This window comes from Cetorhinus maximus, chromosome 29, assembly GCF_964194155.1.
Source record: "Cetorhinus maximus chromosome 29, sCetMax3.hap1.1, whole genome shotgun sequence".
In the NCBI taxonomy this organism is placed as follows: Eukaryota; Metazoa; Chordata; class Chondrichthyes; order Lamniformes; family Cetorhinidae; genus Cetorhinus; species Cetorhinus maximus.
This window is the reverse complement of record NC_135907.1, coordinates 12,117,315-12,141,154: the sequence shown is the minus strand read 5'-3', so window position 1 is coordinate 12,141,154 and position 23,840 is coordinate 12,117,315. Positions and strand designations below refer to the sequence as shown.

At 40.1% G+C, this 23,840-nt stretch overlaps 2 protein-coding genes across 11 annotated transcripts in view; both read right to left on the bottom strand.

The window, feature by feature from the left end:
• LOC144669618 (activating transcription factor 7-interacting protein 1-like) overlaps nt 1–23,840 on the bottom strand; it is a 183,793-nt gene that overhangs the window by 50,722 nt on the left and 109,231 nt on the right. For all 10 annotated transcript variants that reach the window (XM_078532158.1, XM_078532165.1, XM_078532166.1 and 7 more), the window contains one exon: nt 2,021–2,136. In XM_078532158.1, the coding sequence (XP_078388284.1) occupies nt 2,021–2,136 (116 nt within the window). The remainder of the gene's footprint in view (nt 1–2,020; nt 2,137–23,840) is intronic.
• On the bottom strand, nt 8,118–23,296 carry LOC144669314 (uncharacterized). The gene is made up of 3 exons (XM_078531672.1): nt 23,267–23,296; nt 17,465–19,183; nt 8,118–12,666 (listed from the first exon to the last, which is right to left on the bottom strand). Exons 1-3 carry the CDS (start codon nt 23,294–23,296, stop codon nt 12,397–12,399), a joined length of 2,019 nt encoding a protein of 672 aa, XP_078387798.1. The 3' UTR covers nt 8,118–12,396.

Genomic DNA, 23,840 nt, shown 5'->3' with positions numbered 1-23,840 from the left:
CGTCATATTTAGAAGGCAAATAAAAACACTTGAAGGTAGCTACTGAAAGATTTGGATGAAGCGTAGGCAAATGGGAGAAGGTAGAGATAACTCTGAGGGTAACTGGTTGCATAACCACCTTCTGTTTCCAAGTTTCTATGCTCTAATGTAATCTTGAGATACAGATAGTAGTCATTAAACATACCAGTTTTGTTCCTGTGGTTCAACTCATCAGCGTTCTCAGTCAATACCATTATTCTTCATATTCAAGTTTTGGATTTTGTTATCAGATCTGACATTTTCAAATGACAACTTGGGAAAGTTTGCTTCTTTGTGTGATGCAGCCTTTATTACCAAGGAATTAGCTGAATGATGGTAGTACAGGTACAGGTGTCACAAAACCAGAAACCTCGTGATCGAGTCCGTGCCGGATCTTGCTGGTTTTCAGGTTGGGCAGCTCGGCCCTGGCAGAGTTGGGCATGTAGAGTGTAGAGGGCATGTTTTTCAAGTAAGGATTGCAAAGGGCCGTTTTGAAATAAATATAGAGACAATGCTGCAAGATAAGCCAGGAAATTATTGAGCTGCTTCAGGTCCGTCAGTGCTACTTCGCGGAAGTGTGACAGAAACCGTTTATACATGTAAATGGCTCTTCTGCTGTACTTCAGTGAAGTGTTGGTGATGGACTGGGAGCAGCTCCAAGGAATTTCACAGCCATACAGTTAGGCCAAAGATGTCAGTGAGGAGGGAAAGTCGAGTGATGGCAGCTTTAAAGAATGTCCAGTTTTCAGACTCTACCTATTTTTGGATAGATGGATTTGGGATATTATATCTGTTGTAACATTGTTTATTTTTAAAATATAAGGAATGCAGTTTTACAGCTTCCCCAGTGCCTTGGTCCATAAATTGGAAATTAACTTTCCCCAAAATACTAAGTAAATATAAATAAACATTGCTGTTTCAATTAGTTCAAATGCTAGAGAGACATGTTGAAAATTTTGATCTGGATTTGTGGATTCTCGATCAGTATTTAAAGTTAATTTCCTACTTTGATGAAGAATTCAAATTCGAAGTATTACGTAATAAACTGTAATACCTTACTGCGCATCCAACTTACAGGGGATAAACTTCAAGGCTATAAAATCCTATAGGTCATCCTGAAACAGAGATTTGGAAGCTCACTAATTTCCCATGCTCCTTCTCAGTATCTGACACAGCTGATTCACTGTACCAAGACTCCTCCTGTCATCACACAAGCAATGTGCAATTATCAATTATTTTTTATATTCTCCTCAGACTCTGGATACAGATCATTTTTTCATACTGACATTTCTTAATTTTGACAGAATGGCTTTGCTGCATCTTTCCTGACCTTTCCCAAGCTTCATGATACTCTAAAGCCTGTTGATGTGCAGTTCAGCAGCATTCACTAAAACAAGGCTCTACAAAGAGTGGCAGGCTGTCTTGGCCCATGCACTCAAACTTACACTTTGAACAGTGACATTACAGCAGCTGGTAAAAAATGTTCTTTCTACACCTATATTAATGAACTTTCATAACAACCACTTTGACACTTTGCAGTGCTGACCTTTGAGTGAACCACTTTTTAATTTACACTTTCAAAGATTCCTTTTCTCACTTTGGTTTGTGCAGCTGTCAGGTATTTAAAGTTTCTATTTTAATTGGCATCCAAGGCCTGTGCCAACTGGGATTATGTGGAGAACCAATGAAAGCAGGAAGGAAAGGAAGCAGAACCCTGGCTCAAGAATTCCCCCATCAAACCCTCAGGGTAACTCTTGTCCTGTCTACCTAAAGACTTGTGGCTACAGGATGGGCCTGCTGAGTCACCTGAGGACACACAAATCACAAAGCTTGGCAGCAGTCATCCTCGTTTTGAGGGATTGTGGCTTTTCTCGACAAAGACTATGGACTAAGACTTGCCCAGAATATTCCATTTGTCCAGCAAAATTAATTCTTATGCCCTTAAACATGCGGATATGTTAAAGCAAAACAACTTACTGAATAAAACGAAGAGCCTCCTTACCTACGACACTGCACACTACCAGAAGCACCAAGAGAAGGGTTGTAGGATTTGCTGGGGGAGACAGGTTGCGTAGTTTGGAGTCCAGGTGGTTGCTGAGGTGAGGAGACGGCTGGTTTCTGGATAAAATAAAAAAGTATTAAGGATGGATGTGCCAAAAGTGAACAAAGTACTGCATGCTCTCAAAATCACAATGGCCCCTAAAGAGTGAAACCTAGCAGCTTCTGACGCATGAGGTTAGCTCATTTTTAAAAATGTATTATATTTGTCTTGAAACAGGGTCCATTTAACGGTGCACACAGCCATCATTCAGCTGTTTATGCGTTTCACGAATTTAACACAAGCAGTCTTAGTACAAATGAAGTTTCAATAATCAGCCAATTTCACATTTGTAGTTCTGATCTTTAAGTTTGGCGAATATTTTTGCAACTTCCTTTATTTTAGTCACCTGTCCTCAATCTTTCATGTTTCCAAATTTCATGTCAAGTGTACCAAAGGGTATACTTAAAGGTTTCCCTTGCTTTTTAACATTTGACTAGAATACAAATCTTGGTGTAAACTGAGATAAGTGCAAACTCCATGCCCAAAACATTCTGCTGAAAAATACTACTGTCACGACAAAGATATTTGTCAATGCGCTTACAACAGCTGGTCAAAAAGGACTGGGAACTGGGAGCAAGGAACAGGTATGAAGGGACAAAAATAGGATTTCTATGGATAGATACACATGCAAACACAGCAGTAATTTCTAATTAGCAATTAGTGTCTCTTAAAAAAAAACACTAGCCAACTGGAAAATCAATTGTTATACACAGCCTTTATCTGAATTCAGCTGAAAATTAGGAGAATTTAATGTTAATATGAAAACAAAAACAGAATATAACCGAGTGATGAAGCATGTGATTCTTCCACAAATGTAAAATGAAAAAGAGGATACAAGTCATGATCTTTCTCCTGAATGAAAGAATGTTGGTGATGTGCTTGATGCTACTTTTAACACCTCCTTCTTTAGTACATCTATAACTGATATTTAGGCAGATGCAATAACTTCTATATAACACAATTGTGTTGAACTGACTTCAAAGTCAACTTCTAAATATAAACAACTTTAACACACCAGACCACAGTGAGGCCCGTGTGTTACAGACAAAATTAATTCGACCCTGGCTCCAACAGCTGACAGTCAAATACAATTGGAGCAAGCTCCTGAATTGCATTCGTGTGGTTAGACCTTCATCCAATCACTGTCTATAACAGAACTATGTTATGGCTATATTATTCTACATGCTACATTCCTGTATCACTCTATAAATAAATGTTTTGTGGACAATTGATGTATAGGCTCAGAACTACAAGCATATTGTAGATGAATTAATTTCTACCCAACCTTTATCAGACAGTAGTGTGAACAAAATACTGAGATGCTGGAGTCAGCGGGCATTGGGAGGAAAATTAGAGGGGACCCAAATTTAGACTAATCCCATTAACAGAGGCACTTAAGGATGTGTTAAGTACGCTTATTAACCAAAATGTTCTTTAACGAGCCATGTCAATAAATATATCTACATAGTGCATTAAATGATAAACACAGGATACCAGACAAGCAATTATTCAACAAAAATGTTTATTGGTGTGTTTATGAGAGAGTTTTAAAGCCAAGTCCTTCAGTATCTTTGCTGCCACCTCTAAAAAGCTGAACTTCAAAGCTCTGGCATAAAACAGCAACTTTTTAAAAACCATTTTGGCTTTGCAGCTATAGGTATCACCCTTCAGCATCTTTTTGCCAGCTTATTTCATGGCCTTCTACACGAGCTCTGCTGTATGATCAACTTTCAGAATTTTAATCAGAAACTTAATTGGATCATCCACATATAGTGCAGTAAGTAACTCACTTCCTGACTTGTCCATTATAGTTTGTCCACCATCTAGAAGGCACATATCAGGAGTGTGATGTAATACACCCCAGTTGTCTGGATGAGTGCAGCTCCAATAATACTCTAGAATTTTGACACCATCCAGGACAAAACAGCCTGCTCGGCAACCCAGCTTAAATATTCACTCCTCCACCACTGGTGCACACCAGCGAGGCGAGAGCAACTGTCCTCGACATCAAAGGCAGCATTTGACCAAGTGTGACATCAAAGAGCTGGAGCAAAACTGGAGTCAGCGGGAATTGGGGGTAGGGGGGGAGAGGAGAATTCTCCACAGGTTGGAGTCATACCTAGAACAAAGGATGATGATTGCGGTTGTTGGAGGTCAATCATCTCAGTTCCAGGATGTCGCTGCAGGAGTTCCTCAGATTAGCGTCCCAGACCCAACCATCTTCAGCTGCTTCATCAATAACCTTCCCTCCATCATAAAGGTCAGAAGTGGGGATGTTCGCAGATGACTGTACAACGTCCAGCACCATTAGCCATTCCTCAGATATCAAAGCAGTCCATGTTCATATGCAGCAAGACCTGGACAACATTCAGGCTTGGGCTAAGTGTCAAGTTACATTCGCGCCAAGTGTCAGGCAATGATCATCTACAATAAGGGAGAATCCAACCATGTCCCTTTGATATTCAATGGCATTACTATAGCTGAATCCCCCACTAACAATATCCTGGGGGTGGGGGGGTAACCATTGACCCATAAATTGAACTGGACCAGCCACATAAATACTGTGGCTACAAGAGCAGGTCAGAGGCATGGAATTCTACAGCAACTCAACCCCAGACTCCCCAGAGCATATCCACCATCTACAATGCACAAGGAAGGAGTGTGATGTAATACTCCACAGTTGCCTGGATGAGTGCAGCTCCAATACTCAAGATCTTGACACCATCCAAGCCAAAGCAGCCCACTTGATTTGTACCCCATCCACCACCTTTAATGTTCACTCCCTCCACCACCGATTCACAGTAGCAGCAGTGTGCACCATGTACAAGATGCACTGCAGTGAGTCACCAAGCCTCCTTCGACAGCACCTTACAAACACATGACCTCTATCACCATGAAGGACAAGGGCAGCAGACACTTGGGAACACCACCTGGAAGCCACACTCCACCTGGACTTGGGACTAGATCACCATTCCCTTACTGTTGCTGGGTCATCCTTCAACTCCCTTCCTAACAGCACTGTGGGTATACCTACACCATATGTACTGCAGAGTTCAAGGCTGCAGTTAACCACCATCTTCTCAAAGGCAATCATGGGTGGGCAATAAATGCTGGCCTAGCCAGTGATGCCCACATCCCATGAAAGAATTTTTAAAAAACTGGCAATAGTGCGTACCGCCTACAAGATGCACTGCAGCAACTCACCAAGCAACAGCATCTTCCAAACTCATAAGCTTTACTGCCTAGATGAACAAGGGCACCATATGCATAGAAACACCACTGCCTGCAAGCTCCCATCTAAGTCACATACCATGACTTTCATTATTGCAGAGTCAAAATCATGAACTCTCTCTCTAGCAACACTGTGGGTGCACCTACACCATATGGAACGCAGCAATACAAGGCGGATGTTCGCCACCACATGCAGAATTAGGCATGTATATCCCATGAATTAAAAAAAATTAAATCAACTTTTCACATGTATCAGCAGTTTGAGCTGTATTTGTCCTTAGGAAATAGCTATAAAGGAATTGGATTAAGACTATATTTGGGGACTGAAGGAAAGAGAAACTCATTTCCAGTTATATCAGGATCCATTCAAAAAGAATGTAACCTGGATCAGTCAGGTCTGAGATGAAAACCTATTTAATGCATCAGCTGCAATCATTTCCTCGACTATAAGGAATAAGAAAAGTGATAGGCAGAGAAATCAAGGGCAAGAATCAAACAGGGCCTCAGTGAAAAATAGTGGGAACGGGACAAGTAATGTTAAAAAGACAAGCCTTAAGGCTTTGTGCCTTAACGCAAGGAGCATTCGCAATAAAGTGGATGAATTAACCACGCAAATAGATGTAAACAGGGATGATATAGTCGGGATTACGGAGACATGGCTGCAGGGTGACCAGGGATGGGAACTAAACCATCCAGGGGTATTCAGTATTTAGGAAGGACAGATAAAAAGGAAAAAGCAGTGGAGTTGCATTGTTGGTTAAAGAGGAAGTTAACGCAATAGTGAGGAAAGATATTAGCTCCGACGATGTGGAATCTATATGGGTAGAGCTGAGAAACACTAAGGGGCAAAAAATGTTAGTGGGGGTTGTATAAAGACCCCCAAACTGTAGTGGTGATGTTGGGAATGGCATTAAACAGGAAATTAGAGACGCATGCAATAAAGGAACATCTGTAATTATGGGTGACTTTAATCCGCATATAGATTGGGCAAATCAAATTAGTAACAATACCGTAGAGGAGGAATTCCTGGAGTGTATACGGGATGGTTTTCTGGACCAATATGTTGAAGAACCAACTAGAGAACAGGCCATTCTAGACTGGGTATTGTGTAATGAGAAAGGAATAATTGGCAATCTAGTTGTGCGAGGGCCCTTGGGGAATGAACGACCATAATATGATAGAATTCTTCATCAAGATGGAGAGTGACGTAGTTGATTCTGAGACGAAGGTCCTGAATCTTAATAAAGGAAACTAGGATGGTATGAGGCGTGAGTTGGTTGTGATGGATTGGGAAACGTTACTTAAAGGGAAGGCAATGGCAAATATTCAAAGAGCGCATGGGTGAACTGCAACAATTGTTTATTCCTGTCGGGCTCAAAAGTAAACTAGGAAAGGTGGCCAAACCATGGCTTTCAAGGGAAATAAGAGATAGTATTAGATCCAAGGAAGAAGCATACAAATTGGCCAGAAAAAACAACAGACCTGAGGATTGGGAGCACTTTAGAATTCAGCAAAGGAGGATCAAGGGATTGATTTAGGGAAAATAGAGTACGAGAGTAAGCTTGAGGGGAACATAAAACCTGACTGTAGAAGTTTCTATAGGTATGTGAAGAGAAAAAAAGATTGGTGAAGACAAATGTAGGTCCCTTACAGTCAGAAACAGGGGAATTTATAATGGGGAACAAAGAAATGGCTGACCAACTAAATACATACTTTGGTTCTGTGTTCAAAAAGGGGGACACAAATAACATACCAGAAATGTTGGGGAACACAAGGCTTAGTGAGAGGGAGGAACTGAAAGAAATTAGTATTAGTAGGGAAATGGTGCTGGAGAAATTGATGGCATTGAAGGCCGATAAATCCCCAGGGCCTGATAACCTACATCCCAGAGTGCTTAAGGAAGTGGCCCTAGAAATAGTGGATGCATTGGTGGTCATCTTCTGAGATTCTATAGGCTCTGGAACAGTCCCTACAGATTGGAGGGTAGCTAATGTAACCCCAACTATTTAAAAAGGGAGGTGGAGAGAAAGCAGGGAATTATAGACCAGTCAGCCTGACGTCGGTAGTGGAGAAAATTCTAGAGTCCATTATAAAAGATTTAATAGCTGAGCACTTGGAAAACAGTGGCAGAATCGGACAGAGTCAGCATGGATTTACGAAAGGGAAATCATGCTTGAAAAATCTACTGGAATTTTTCAAGAATGTAACTAGTAGAGTTGATGAAGGGGAGCCAGTGGATGTGGTTTATTTGGACTTTCAGAAGGTTTTCGACAAAGTCCTGCATAAGAGATTAGCACGTAAAATTAAAGCGCATGGGATTGGGGGTAGTGTATTGAGATGGACAGAAAACTGGTTGGCAGACAGGAAACAGTGTAGGAATAAACGGATCTTTTTTCAAATGGCAGGCAGTGACTAGTGGGGTACCTCAGGGATCGGTGCTGGGACCCCAGCTATTCACAATATATATTAATGATTTACATGAGGGAACTAAATGTAATATCTCCAAATTTGCAGATGACACAAAGCTGGGTGGGAGGGTGAGCTGTGAGGAGGATGCAGAGATGCTTCAGTATGATTTGGACAAGCTGAGTGAGTGGGCAAATGCATGGCAGATGCAGTATAATGTGGATAAATGTAAGGTTATCCAATTTGGTAGCAAAAACAGGAAGACAGATTATCTGAATGACGATAAATTGAGAGACGGGGGAATGTGCAATGAGACCTGGGTGTCCTCGTACACCAGTCGCTGAAGGTAAGCATGCAGGTGCAGCAGGCGGTAAAGAAGGCAAATGGTTTCTTGGCCTTCATAGCGAGAGGATTTGAGTACAGGAGCAGGGATGTCTTGCTGCAGTTATACAGGGCCTTGGTGAGACCACACCTGGAATAGTGCATGCAGTTTTGGTCTCCTTATCTGAGGATGGATGTTCTTGCTATAGAGGGAGTACAGCAAAAGTTTACCAGGCTGATTCCTGGGATGGCGGGACTGACATATGAGGAGAGATTGAGGTCGGTTAGGATTATATTTGCTGGAGTTTCAGAAGAATATGGGGGGAATCTCATAGAAACCTATAAAATTCTAACAGGACTAGACAGTGTAGATGCAGGAAGTATGTTCTCGATAGTGGGAGAGTCCAGAACCAGGGGTCAGTCTGAGGATAAGTGGTAGACCATTTAGGACTGAGATGAGGAGAAATTTCTTCACCCAGAGAGTGGTGAGCCTGTGGAATTCGCTACCACAGAAAGTAGTTGAGGCCAACACATTGCATGTTTTCAAGGAGGAGTTAGATATAGCTCTCGGGCCAAAAGGGATCAAAGGATAATGAGAGAAAGCAGGAGCAGGCTATTGAGTTGGATGATCAGCCATGATCATAATGAATGGAGAAGCAGGCTCTAAAGGGCCGAATGGCCTACTCCTGCTCCTATTTTCTATGTTTCTATGTTAAAATACTGGCGTCTCAGATACTCTTTAATCCTCTACTTTATTTATACAGCCTGAAACTGTGTAGAGAAATCATTCATCCTCAGTCAACTCTGCAGAACTGGCATGAATAGGAACAGTATCATAAAGTGTTTTTCACGCACATTAACAACGCAGCTTACTGTTGCCACATAATAAAAGCTCTACAGCATCAAATGACAATCAAGAGCATCAAGTATCACCTTTTATAATACTTAAGATTCATCAATTGTGTACACTCTCCTTAACTGATTAAAGTCAGAACTAAAAGCAGGTCCAAGCAAAAGTAGTATATGAACTTCATGCAGTTTTTTCAGAAACATTACAAATGGCAACAAGGTGGAGAAGTCAGTGGTTCCGTAATAATCGTCTCCACAAACTCCACACTCCAAGGGAGATGATTTCTGCCTGGCTAACGCAATCTGGTCACCCTATTTACCATGACCTACTAATCTACAAGCCATTATCCATTATGAGAGAATTACACTTCAGAAATCCAACTATTGTACAAAACAAAGGTGTGTTCTTCTACCCTTTAGTTATACCTACCAAAACAGTCACATACAGGATTACATGCATCCTAAACAGTGGAAGCAGCATGCAATTCCACAACCAAGAGGTCAGGTCAAAGCTTTGAATTCCTGCCCATATCCAGTCATGAATGGTGGTGGGCAATTAAACAACTAAATAGAGGAAGATGCTCCATAAACATCCTCAATGATGAGAGGGCCCAGCACATCAGTGCTAAAGACCAGGATGAAATATTTGCAACCATCTTCAACCAGAAGTGTTGAGTAGATGATAGAATCATAGAATGAATAATGAATAGCCTCCTTCTCCTGTAATTAGCCTGTTGTGCCTGTGCCAACACTGGAAGAGCAACTCATCTAGTCCCACCTTCTTCACCTTTTCCTCATAGCACTGCAATTTTTTTCACTTCAGATAATTAGCCAATACTCTTTGGAAGCCTCGATTGAATCTGCTTCCACCAAACTGAAGCAGAGCATTCCTGATATGCTGCGTAAAAAGGTTTTTCCTTATGTCACTGCCTCGCCTTTTGTCAATCACCTTAAGTTGATATTCTCTGGTTTTCAACCCTTCTGCCAAAGGAAACAGTTTCTCCCTATTTAGACCCCTCTTGATTTTGAAAATCTCTATAACATCCCCTTGTAATCTTCTTTTCTCCAAGGAGAATAGCCCCAAGTTTCTCATATCATTCCACCAAACTGAAGTTCTTCATCCCTGGAACCATGCCCGTGAATCTCTTCTGCACCTTCTCCAATACCTTCAGATCCCTTTTAAAAGGGTTTGGTGCCCAGAGTGTTGATACTGAACCAGCGTTTTATCCTGTTTCATCAAAACTTCCTTGCTTTTGTATTCTATGCCCCACTTATAAAGCAATTTTAATGATCCATGACAGCCTCCTTCAAAGGTTTCCCAGCCAATCTTCAGCCATTTCTATTCACTCCACGTGATATCAATAACAAACCGCAGGCATTGGATACCAAAGGGTCTGGGCTCTGACAACACCCTGGCTATAGTATGGAAGACTTGTGCTTCAAATTAGCCATACCCCTAGCCAAGTTGCTCCTGTGGCATCTACTCAATGTGGGAAAATTGCCCAGATACGTCTTGTCCACAAAAAGCAGGACTAATTCAATCCAACCAATTACCACTCCATCAGCCCTCAATCATCAGTGATGGAAGGTGTTATTGACAGTGCTATCAAGTAGTACTTACTCAGCTCAGTTTGAGTTCCACCCATGGACTAAAAAGAGCTGAACTCAAAGGCTGAGGTGAGAGTGACTGTCCTTGACATCAAGGCAACATCTGACCGAGTGTGACATCAAGGAGCCTTAGTAAAATTGAAGTCAATGGGAATCAGTGGGAAAACTTTCCACTAGTTGGGAGTCAAACCTAGCATAAAGGAAAATGGTTGTGGTTGTCTCAGCCCTATGACATTGCTGCAGGAGTTCCTCAGGGCAACGTTCTAGGCCCAACCATTTGCAGCGGTTTCATCAATGATCCTTCCATAATAAGATCAGAAGTGGGATGTTTGCTGATGATTGCACAATGTTCAACACCATTCATAACTCCTTAGATGCTGAAGCAGTCCATGTCCATATGCAGCAAGATCCAGGCAACATTCTGGCTTGGACAGTTAAGTGGCAAGTTACATCCATGCCATGCAATTGCCAGGCAATAACTATCTCCAACAAGGGAGAATCTAGCCATGTCCCTTTGAAATTCAATGGCATTACTATTGCTGAATCCCCCACTAACATTATCTTGGGGTTTACCATTGACAGGAAACTTAACTGGACCAGTTATTACTGTGGCTACAAGAGGTCAGAGGCAGAGTATTCTACAGCAGGTAACTCACCTTCCAACTCCCCAAACTCTGTCCACCATCTACAAGCACTCAGCCAGAATATTCCATCACACTCCTGATGAGGTGCAACTGCAACAGCACTCAAATTTGACACCATCCAGGACTACATGATCAGCACTCCAACCACCACATTAAAACATTCACTCCCTCTGCCAATGGCACACCTGACAGGATTTACAATCTGCACAGTGCACAGCAACAACTTGCCAAGGCTTCTCGACAGCACCTTCCTAACTTAAGTTTTCTACCACCTTGAAGGGGGCAGCTGATATATGGGAGCACCACCACTTGCAAGTTCTCTTCAAGTCACACACCATCTTGACTTGAAAACATACTACCATGCCTTAATCATCACTGGGTCAAAACCATGGAATTTCCTACCTAAAAGCACTATGGTTGTACCAACACCACATGGACCATAGTGGTTCAAGACTGTTCATCACCACCAGCTCCTTAAAAGGCAATTGGGGATGGAGAACAAATGCTGGCCGGCCAGTGATACCCATATCCCGCATACGGACTGAAAAAAAGTATTTGCTTTTTACAGCTAGTGCTTGCACAGAAACTGCATTAAGTACAAGACCAATCTTTTCTCATAAGCAATGCGGTAAGAGGAATGACACAAGGCAACAAAGAGATGGTAACTTTGCTAGGCAAATGAGAATAAAATCCAATGGGATTATATATATTATATAGGCTTAAATAATTTTTAATTATGAGGAGACAGGGTAACAATTTTGTTATTAACATTTAGCTGCTTACTGCACGTGAAATCTCAAAATTAAAAAGGATAAAAATACCTTAGTATTACTGACAACCACGTACGATAAATCCATTTATAGCATAACAGAAGAGAAAGTGCTTCAAAAGAATCATCTTGCAAATTTAACCATCTTACACTAGTAGGAAATAACACTAAAACGTTTGCATTATCCCCAGCCTCCCCTCCCCAGTTCTTGACTCAATGCAGCCACTTCCAGATGGGAGCTTAAAAACTCAAATACTGCTACACACAGAAATCAGGAGGTACATCACATCTCCCCTCATCAGTTTATTGTTTCATATTCTTACAACCTGATAAAAATGGAGTCATTTCGCACTACTGTTAAGATTTTAGCAGCATAATAGGTTGACATTACTGCAACTTTGACAAAGACATTGGTAACGTTGAAGGTGTACTACAAGGCAGTTCAACCTTCACCAATTCTTCTCGGTTTGTAACTTCAGTTTCTGGCTGGGGACTATGGTCACTGCTTCGTGTGCACAAACACTTTGCTGTCTCAAGGCAGATGACGACTGTGAACAAGCTGAGATTTTCTTCAAAGGATTTGGAGGCTGCAAACAGTCAGATACTGCCTTCATTTGAGTCTTTTTGCAGGACATCATTGCATTACTGCCATTTCCCATTCGTTCCTTAATTAGCTCCTCATCAAAGCCACGACTGTGAAGGGCAGCTACACTGCTGGCCTACAACAAAATGAACACACACAAAAAGTAAAAATAGGCCTGCGTAGATGAACAAGTCACTGGGGTTGTGAAGACAGATTTCTGTTGTTGGTCGTTAAGATTTTTCATTTGATAACCGCTTAGGCGTTACTGATTTAAACTGCATCAAAATGGTTTTTCTTCTTACAGTTTTGGCTTTTTGAAATTGGGGTGAATTTAATTAACATTTGCAAGGTACAACATAGTAGCACTACTTTTTGTTTGCCAGAATGACTGTAATGCCCCATTGGTCAGCCATATCATGAGTTGGGAAAGCCACCTAGGAAATCCAAACCTTTAATGCATTCCCCTATACAAAAGGTTTGCGAAACACCGTAGCAAAAGGATTTACAGTACTTGCAATTACGGTTCCACAAAGAAATAAACATTTTGCCAATACAACTCAAGTGGTGAATTCTGTTAATGCCTGGTTGACTTTTAAGTAAACTAAAAGGCAACACAAATGCAATAGTGTGAAATGACAATAATAGGGTTTCACCAGTATAATAGATTTCCCTCAGAGGAGATACATTCAACACATCTTAAAATCACTGAACACCCATTCAGCTCACTTCTGCAATGACTATCATTGCAATTTGGTGGGGATTAGGTTGTCACCTAGCACCTATAAACACTTATAACTAACCAGTGTGACACAAAAAAATCCTTTAAAAAGTGTGAAATTCACATTAAAAAGTGATTGTGTCAAGTGGATTAAAAAATGGACAAGGGGGAATAAGTGGGATTAAAATGATTAAATAGGACAGCAAGCAGAATTTAACTGAAGGGCAAGAGAACCATGATGAAGGCTTTATTCTGGGTAAACCCAAGGGCACATTTATCTATCTTTTAATTCTGAATTTTATAACAGCAAGGTCCAAAAAAAATGCCATGACATCACTTCCATTCTGAATTTTTTGGGTTGGCTAATTTAAATTCTGTAACAACAACATTGCATCTCAGTTAATTACATCACATTCTACACTCTTGTGCATTTAGCAACAGTGAAGCTGGTGAACATAAATTGAGTGATCCAGTCAATTTTCAATAGCAAGACAATCTGCACATCCATCCAGCAAGTTCAATTGTTTGCAGGCCCAATGAAGACAGGACTCATGGACTTCTACCACAGCACAAGTCAATAGTTTTTTTCCCTTACAAAACCAATTTGACCAGAGATTTTTTTTGTTAAACATAAATTAATTTGGCAGTTTCAGAAAACCCAAGTGAAAGCCACATTATACATTCAAAACCACTATCACTAAAAAAAGCTTGGATGGTCAAAGCCATCAACAAAAGAATTCCCTCTCCTGCCCCAACCCCCCTCCCCCCAGAAAAAGGAAAAACACTTGTTACAATGCTCAATCTTAAGTAAATTGTCACTGGTCAATTTACTAGATGCAAAGTTGTGAGCTAGGGCTTGGAGTTGGAAGAGTTTGAACTCTTTTGTTCAATAAAAATTGGTATGACTACACTGTCAGCAATTTCTGTTGTTGAATGTTTCAGTCTAAGATGAATTAAATTATTTTTGCAACAAATATACAATAGGCCCCCTCTATACCATTGGACAAAAAACAGAATACAGTAATTGATGTGTTACTCCAACATACTAATGCCAACAAAAAAAAGTGCTTGTGGGATCGTGGGCATACTACATCAGTTTTACTTTGCAGCTGAATTTCAGTTTTCAAAATTTTGATCTCAGCCACTTGGACAAATCCTGCTGTCTACTGATGTAACAACAGCTTAGCGATTCGATGAGCAGCATTGATCAAGATTGATCATCTGGTTTGCTAGTGCTAGCAAACAAAAAGCCAGCTAGTAATAACTATAGCTCAGGCATGTGCAATGTCTGATGTCAGAACTCATTTCCTGTCATACACAGTTTCATCAAGATAAATGCAAAATACTGTGGATGCTGGAAATCTGAAATAATGACAGAAAATGCTGGAAAATCTCAGCCGGTCTAGCAGCGTCTGTGGAGAGAGAAATAGAGTTAATGTCTCGAGTCCGTTTCAGAACTCTGAAGAGTCAAGAGTCATACGGTCTCCAAACATTAACTCCATTTCCTTCGCCTCAGATGCTGCCAGGCCTGAGTTTTTCCAGCATTTTCTGTTTTTATTTCAGTTAGTTTCATCGTTGTGGTGGGGAAGCAGAGGATAAAGGAAGATACAAAAATGGTGGTTTCCATCATCGCTGACAGTTGATACCCAATGTAAAAAGTACCAGGGTCTGTCACAGTGCAAAAGTGAGGGCTTATTGTATACATACTTGCAATGAACAATTTATCAGAGAGAGCAGCACATACAGCACCCTGCATTTTTAATTCAACAGCAATAACTCAGATTGTGACAAAGTCCACTTCAGATCAACTTTATTGAAATCACAATACTGTGATCAAAATTTGCTGCTACTTTAGAATATAGCTAATATTATTTTAACATGGTTAAACACTGGGGGGAAATCTTTTCGCAATTTGGATGTTGATCTGTTGCAGGGCTCCGCTGTATTAACACCAATAAGCCACTAGTATCAAGTATTAAAAATTATCAGAAAGTTTTTTTAAAGTTCAAATGACAAAGTTTTTCTCAATTTCTGATTAGAACGTCAATGGTCATTGTGGACAAAAATACAAATCCAATTTCAAAAAATGAAACTATTCTGGTGTTTTTTAATTTTATCTTAGATAAACATTTAGGTCTGGCAATATTAAACTATGAAAATAAGGGGAATAGCTAGGAAGGGAACTCAGTGATGACATAAACTATGCCGTCAGATTATGTTGATGAAAAATGATTTAACACTTATCTACAAATGCTCTTAGTACCTTCAAACTCACTGTACTGCCCCCAAGACTGAACACTGTTGAAATAAGGTTCTCAAACCTTCCATTTTAGTACATGGTCTATCTCGTTAGAAGTCCTCCATAAGCCATGGAAACAGTGGAGGATTTGCTACAGTTGGAAAGCAGCTTTATCAAGTCTTCCAACTTATTCAAAAGTCATATCAGTTATAGTGAGGGTGGTAAATGAGTTCACCAAAACTCATCTCTTTAGCAACCAAACTGCTGAATTTGTAGAAAGCCCTTTTCCTCCTCCTACTTTGGCTGGCAGTTTATTCCAGAATTTATCACCCTTCGTAAACTAATTCTTCCTAATACCAGTTTTAAAATGGCATTATTCTTATTCAAGCTAATTTCTCTGGTCCTATATAGAATAATTAAAATATGAAGTTTAATATTTTGCATGATTTGTTAAGGTTCCGTCAAACTTCTGGAGAGTTTGACTAGGATAATTCAGAACCCAAATTTTAATATAATTGAAAATATATTCTTTTGGAAAGGTTAAACAAATTCTTCATTAAATTGTTGAATATATTGCAAGAAATGCAATCTAAGTGGAACCCACTTTGGACCCTAATACAGTAAGCCTAGTTAAAAATATCTTTGTCTGTCAAAAAACAATTTGAAAACTTTTACAGCTAGGAGGTGGCAGCTGCACATTGCAAAAAACATTATTTTATACATATCCTATGATCTGAGAGGTAATCAATGTCAATTTTGAATTAATCTAGCTGTCCTGTCAAGAGTGCTCTCACCAATGAAATTTCATTAACTGAAAAAAAGTTGCTGCAGTAACAGATAATCGATGGATGGATCTCACACATCTCTGTAAATCACTGCTTACTGAAAAGCTAATGTGTGAAAAGCTCAGAGTGGGAGGAAACAGGACAAAGTTTCTACTCTAGTTGGTTATATTTGGTTTTGGGGTTACAACACTGGAAATCAGAGCTGATTTTTTGAATGGTATCATACACTCAAATAAGTTCATATTCCCACTGAAGCAACATGAAAAGCCTCATCCTAGCTGAAATAATCTCAGAAAAGGCTACTAGAGTGTATTGGGAAACTATTTACCATCTCATTCTGGAAGTAGGCTGTAATTATACAGGTGCAATCTCTCCAGATCATGTTCAACTATGTCTGTTACTGGAGCAAATTTATTTCTGGCTGGACAAAAACTTAAATCAATTTCAATGGAATTGTAACCACAACACTTTGAAGATGACTTGATCTACTTACAGTACAATCTTAATGAATCCCAATTTAAAAAGCTGTATTTTTAACATTGTGGAATTGGTTTCTCAGAGCTTCCCAGTTACTAGACAATTATGACATCCTTTTGGTGGGAAGCTAACAGAAATGCAGGTGGCATGCAGTAGAATTTTAGCCTATTAGTTGCAATTCAAGCTCCAGGACTGACTGCCATTACCCCTGTTGCAGTTGGACGAGACGCCTGAGCACTGGAAGGACCAACGTGCAGGAACGTACTGAAAAGGATGAGGGGGTAGAAGGGGGAAAGCATGAAGAATATATGAACGATATCATCTGACAGCCTTCTTGAACATTAGTTCCTACCAGACAATCTTGGGTCTCAGTGAAGACTGAATCAAGTCTAAATTTGGCCTATAAGCAAATGGCAAAAGTGGAGGCAGCAGAACCAGTGATTGGGGTTAAAATGGGCAAAGCAATCAAATTAAAATGCAGAAGTATATGCAACTTAAATTTTCTTTCAGTTCACAATTGTGTAAAAAAAAAGAGGCTTTGTCACTTGACCTTTAAAATACAGAATGCATAAATATAGCATCTAACAACAAACTATACCTACAATGGGTTAACTTCTACACAAACTGTTAGATGCATTGAAATACATATAATAGACACTAGAGAGTAAAACGCCTACTGTCTTTGCAACATTAACAAAACACTGTTCATACTTACCCTTCCAGATTGGCCAGTATGCCGTCCTGAAATGCCACCTGCCTCACAGATTTCTTTGGAGTAACGCTCCAGGGTGTGAACTCCAATAGCCTGCTGGCAGAATTCCAGCCGCCCGGGAAGAGGGCGTCGGTAAAACGGACCATTACTTGGAACCATGCTGAGGTAGCGACGAAAAAGAGAAACAATACACCTTGGGTTGGTTAAATCTGCATACTGCCAAGTGTGTCCTTTAGTTCTTTGGATCCCGTCTCTGTAAGGCTTTGCCACAAATTCCAAATATTCTCCAATTTCATCAGCTCCAAAGGTAAACTGATCAACCATCAATTTATTGTGTTCTGCTGCTGCGTGTACACCAAAGACTTTACAGAGGTAGAAATAGACAGCATAACTGTAACTTCTTGCATCGTGAAGTTGAAAAACTAGTTGCCACAGTTTTTCTTCCTCTTCCTCTGAGTAAGGCTGTGCTTGTTTCCTTACTATACCAATCCCCTGTTGTTTAAGTTTTCTCATGCGTCTGTCAAGGATAGCCCGAAATGCAGCATACTCCATGTTATATTCGTTAAAGAAATCAATGTCTAGTCGCTGGCAGGTTTCACGCAAGTATCGCAAGATGGAGCAGCACAGGAGACGGAGAGAATTAGGTGGATAAAATGATCCATCCCGCCGACGGACTTCTTCCACAAAGTGGCACAGCCAGAAATTCAGTTCACTGTGAGTTATTTCATGAGACAGTACCGGCACATAAAGGGTTGACTCACAGCATTCCATATTATTTTCCATGAAGCAGTTATTTCGGTTTCTAGCCCACTCATCCCAAGCTTGAATGCCCCAGGCGGTGGCTCTCTTTGTATTGTAGGGAATTATGCTATCTTGTATAATCATCCTCTTTCTGTTGTCTGGGAAAGGTTTATAAATGTCTTTGGGAGTTTGGTCATCCAGCAATAGAACCTGCTGCTCCACAGGAGGTTCAGCAAATGCATTAAAGGGAGCTCTATTCTCTAGCAATACTGTATGTTGATTTTCTGAAGTTCTCTCATTACACTGAGTCTTATTTTCTTGCAATATTACATGTGGTTTACCTACATCAGGCTCATCAAGGACAACAAAGGGAGTCCTTCCCTCAAGTAGTATCACCTGTTGCTGTCCCGTGTCAGGTTTTCTTGATATACTGCTGGGGCCATTATCCTTTCGTAAAAGAACTGACTTTTGCCTGACAAACATACTATTATAAGCCTGTGGTTTCCTTGTGGTTAACTGGACAAACATACTCTTTGAAGTTCTACTAATTTTTAATGGAGCCTCATGCTCCTCCACTATAATGTTCCCAAATGAGTTACAGTGACCTTGATCATTTATTAATGCAGGCTGTTTATCTGTAGTGGGTTTCTGTTTAATACTTAGAGTTCTGTTATGCTGCAACAGAGCCTGTTGTTTTAATGTAACAGCTATGCCTGATTCAGCAAAAACCCTGCAATCCTGCAGTGGAACTTTCTGCTTTTTCAAAGGCTTACCGGATCTATTATCTTGTAATGCAACTTGTTGATTGCGCAATACACTTGCCGGGCCTGTTGGAGACAGAGTTTCATTTAGTTGCAGTGGAACCTGTTCCATTTCCACAATGGACTTGCCAAATTGGTGTGTCTCATTTTTCTTTGCCAACTTGAACTCCTCTCTGTTGCTCAAGTCAAATTGCATTTCTGGTTGAAAAGGTGCAAGAATCTGAGACAAAGAAACAGAAGAACCTGCCAGTAAAGCCAGTGAACCTCTTTTAAAATTTGGGGCAAGATAAATATGATTAAACTGTGTTCCTTTGAGTTTCAATCAATTCAAATGAACAATTGACTTTTTGGATGGTGGCAGAAGAAAACAAGAGAAACCATCTGGTGATGGCAACTACTTCAGCGGTTTCAGTGCATCACATGTAGAGTCTGGGGCAATGCCACCACCTGTTAGACAATATTGCAGCCAGCAGTCTGTTTCACTGAATGTACAGCACTCCTGTTAAAAGCAGTTTCCATAATAATATTAGGGTTACAACAAAGCACTGAAACTTCAGCATGCTGGTAATGAGCCAAGGAATCATTTGTTTATTTTCAGGGTCAAGTGGCATTAGTAATTTTCCACGACTCAACTCTATCTACAAAGTAAATCCCAAATTGATTGCACTCCTGGTTCAAAAGAAACCCCAAGCATGATTTTGATTCCCTGACAGTTGCAAACAAAGCTTCAATATCGTGTCAGAAGCTCAAGACCACAAATAGTGGAGGCTTGTTACAACCCAAATAGAGAAGAATCTGAACCTCAAACAACAGAAACATTTGTTAGCCTCTCCAATTACAGAGTTGAGAATTAGATTTCAAATAACTTGTGCTCCGGCATAATTGCCCAAAGAATTCCAATGAATCATATAACAGGTACATCACAACTCATAGTATATATTATTCAACCCATAACATTTCATCTCAGTTCACTAACTTTAAAGGTCTTTCTTTACAGACGGTTTCATTAGATTAAAAAGAACTTTGCTCACTTACTTGAGTTAAATGTACTTGTCTCATCCTGTTCAGTGATGCCACAGCAGTGTCATTACATGTCAACGAATGAAGGCTGTCAAGTCATCGTGACATCAATAACTTATCAATCACGAGAGGAAGAGGAGGAAAACCAGGCTGTTTTTCCAGGGTTCTTGCAGATACAAGTTCAGCGCATCAGGAATTTAACTGGGGTCTTTACAACACACTAGCTTTGGTGGATCATCCAATCAAAAAGCTGTAAACTCCATGTGAATGGTTCTGAAACCAAAGGTGCACTTCTCCACATGGCAGTTGGAAATCAGTCCATTGAGTTTTCTCAATGTGTTCAATGCTCACTGCAAAACCAATCTGTACTTCCTGCAAATCTCTACATCTAAGACAGACTGCAATTGTACAACTACAGTAATAAGTGAGGAACAATCCTGATAACAAAAGGTGGTTCAACACTCCAAGTTACTATCCTGGAAATCCATCCAATTTAAAAAGTGTTTTGTCAGTAACATGGTTCCAAAATTCTGCTTATGGCAGTAAACACTAAAATTTTAATTTTATCTAAGTATTTGGACTCCCGTTTTCACACTTCACGAGAACCTCATCTTCCAGCTTGGGAGAACATATTCTTTAACAAAATCAAGTGTATGCACTGTTTCAAAAAATCAAATTATTATTAATTTTCAATGTAAATCAAACTATTTTCCAACATAATGCAGCCAAATAAAGTTTCAGCCTGAATAACATTTTTGAGCCAATCATGAGGTCCATCGTGCTGTTAGAAAATGGAGGTGCTCTCAAGCTCCCAGCATGGAACAGAATGATAGCTGAACAGTGGTTGTGATGTCTGAGCCTGTACAGAATGGTGGCAGGGCAGTAGGCATGAATACTGAGCCCGTACAACAGTTCTAATTTATACCTCCACTAGGTGCAGGTCCTATAATACCTCTAACTTCTTGAAGTTTCCAAAAGAAAATTCACAATCTTTTCCCTCTTTTGCATCACCTTCCAATCTCAGTCACGTACTGTAATTTCAGCGGACTACAATTAGTCTGAATCCTTGCTTTTTTTCCCCCCCCACCCGCCCACAAACAGGTTGTTTGCACAAGAACAAATTAGAGATTTGCTTTGGCTGGAAAATTTAGCATGACTGGCATCTGGTCAGCAGATGATTACTTTCAAACAGCAGCTATTGCATGTCAACCATTGTACCAAACAGCTACAAAAAGCTCATTTCTGACAGTTCACTGACAATCAATACAAAATAAACAAAGTAACCTTAAACAATGGTAAGACACACAGGACTAAACAATGGTAAGACACACAGGACTAAGTAGTAACATCCAACTAATATTAAAGTTGTTTAAAAAATGCAACACACAGGGCCATGGTTCATGATAGTGCCTGGCTATGTTCCAGGTTAAGAGCCAGAATATACTACAAATAGGAATATCTCCTAGAACATCTAGAACTCCTAGAATATCTCCTGGAAAAAAATTGTAGAGCAATAATTTCACTCTGAAGTACTTCCTTGCTCCCCACTGATAGAAGGTTAAATATCCGTTATTAAAGGATTTGTGATATTTCACCTTCTCACAAACACCCACATTTTGTATCTCCACACTCAGCGGAGGAGCTGTTCTGCTGAAGTTGGTGATTGTCTAGGTGCAGCTCTAATGGAAATCTATTAAGTCTGCATTTACTCCCCACCTCCCCTCCAAATACCAAATTAGGAGGTTTCTGAGCCAAGTACACGGCCGGAGGAGGATGGTAGCATAATAGTCATGTTACAGGACTAATAATCCAGTGGCCTGAACAAAATTTCTGGGGACAAGAGTTGAAATCCCACCAGGATAGCTGGAGGAATTTAAATTCAATTAATTTGGAACAGTGATCAAACTACCAAATTGCTGCAAAATCCCATTTGGTTCCCTAGTGTCCTTCTTCTGTCAAGGGAGGAAATCTGCCACTCTTAACCTGGTCTGGCCTACATGTGGCTCCAACAGCAATGTGGTTGACTCTTAAATGCCCTCTATGTAGTAACTCTCATGTTACTGTTGAGGGCACTATTGGGAGCATTAATACCTTTAGAACTAACAGCAGGAATGTTAGAATTACAGTTATGTTGCAGTACGTTAGAATTTTCTAGGTCACTCGCCAAAGGATTGCTGCAATTCTAAAAAAGGTGAAGGCCTCAACTGTTGGTCTGCAGCAAAGCAAGTTGTCAAAATGTTTTATTTACCTCATTCTTATTCCTAGAAACTGCTACAGCTGCAAAACATACAAAATTAGTAAATACTATAAACAGCCTAAATAGAGATTACAACCATGCCTTAATTGTGTAAATTTGTGGGGGCCAAAAATTACTTTAGTAGTAGTAGTTGAAGACTATGCCATGAAGTTCCATAACCATCTACATGTATTCAGCAGATCTCAGTTAACAGATTTGATGTAGCAATTCACTCATGCCTGGTACTATAATTGCAGGTATAGAGAAACAATGTTAACATTTCAAGTACAATATGATTCATACAAGAGTCATATTGGACTGGAAGTGTTAACTCTGTTTCTCTCTCCACAGATGCTACCAGACCTGCTGAGTTTTTCTAGCATGTTCTGTTATTATTTCAGATTTCCAGCATCACAGGATTTGCTTAGCTGTAAAGCACAGAAATAGGTCATTTGGTCCAAATGGTCTATATCCACATGAGCCTCCTCCCAGTCATGTGGTCCAAATGGCCTATATCCACATGAGCCTCCTCCCACTCTTTTTATTTCATCCCCCTCAATCAACATATCCTTCTATTCCTTTCTCCCTCATGAACTTATCTAGCTTCCCCTTACACCATAAAGTGACCAATTAGCTTGTCTGCCCTAGCAAAATGGACCAGTGTTCAAGCAGACATTGTGTGCTGAGGATTAAGGAGTTGTTAATGTCCCTAGCATCTCAGATGAGTACAGCAGTTTTGTACATTACCAAAGCTCGCTACAATCAATGTTCCAGCAGACCAGTTGACCATGAAATCTGATATCCCCACATGAGCCATCTAGTCTAAATGCCAGCCATTGCTAGCTTCTTAAAGCCCTTAGCATTTCTCTTAGTTATATCAATCAGCATCTCCTACACAAAACTCCTACGCAATGGCTTACTCGTTCCAACTTTCATGCAATGAACAGAGTATTTACCATGGAGTGGCATCAAACCCAAAACAGGCTTACCATTTCTCTCTCTCTCCATGGACGCAGTAGCCAGCTGGAGTCACTGCTCCCTTACTACCTTGCTATCAACAGCTTTACGTGAACACATTTTCGATATTGTTAGGCAAATAGCTGCAATGACAAACTCCAGGAGGGTGAAAATAAACCGAAGTTACAGAAGTCTGTGAAGATTTTAAGAATGTTTGACTTAACACTGAACTTTAGGTTATATCCCACTAATAGATAATATTTTAATGAATGCACACTTTTGGCATTTATCATAATTTTCCCATTCTCTTTTATAAAGTTTTAGGCAAGAGAGAGTGTTTTAGTTATCAAATTATCAAAATAAATAAGCTCTTGTGGAAAAAACATTTTGCATTCTTAAAAATGGTCACTTCACACTCAACCTTTGTGCCGGCCTGCAGCTATTCAGAATTTAGACACGTCCCAAAACCAGCAGGATAGCTAATGCACTAAAGTCCCAATTGCACAAAAGCTCCTTCAGTCACAAGCAGAAAGCTCTGCAAAAATGTAAATCAATGTTGCCAATAAAATTTTACAGCATTCTGACGAACACAAGTTAGAAACACATCAAAACCAAATGTAGAACAACTCATAGAACCGGTCCTTATATAACATTCTCCCCTTTA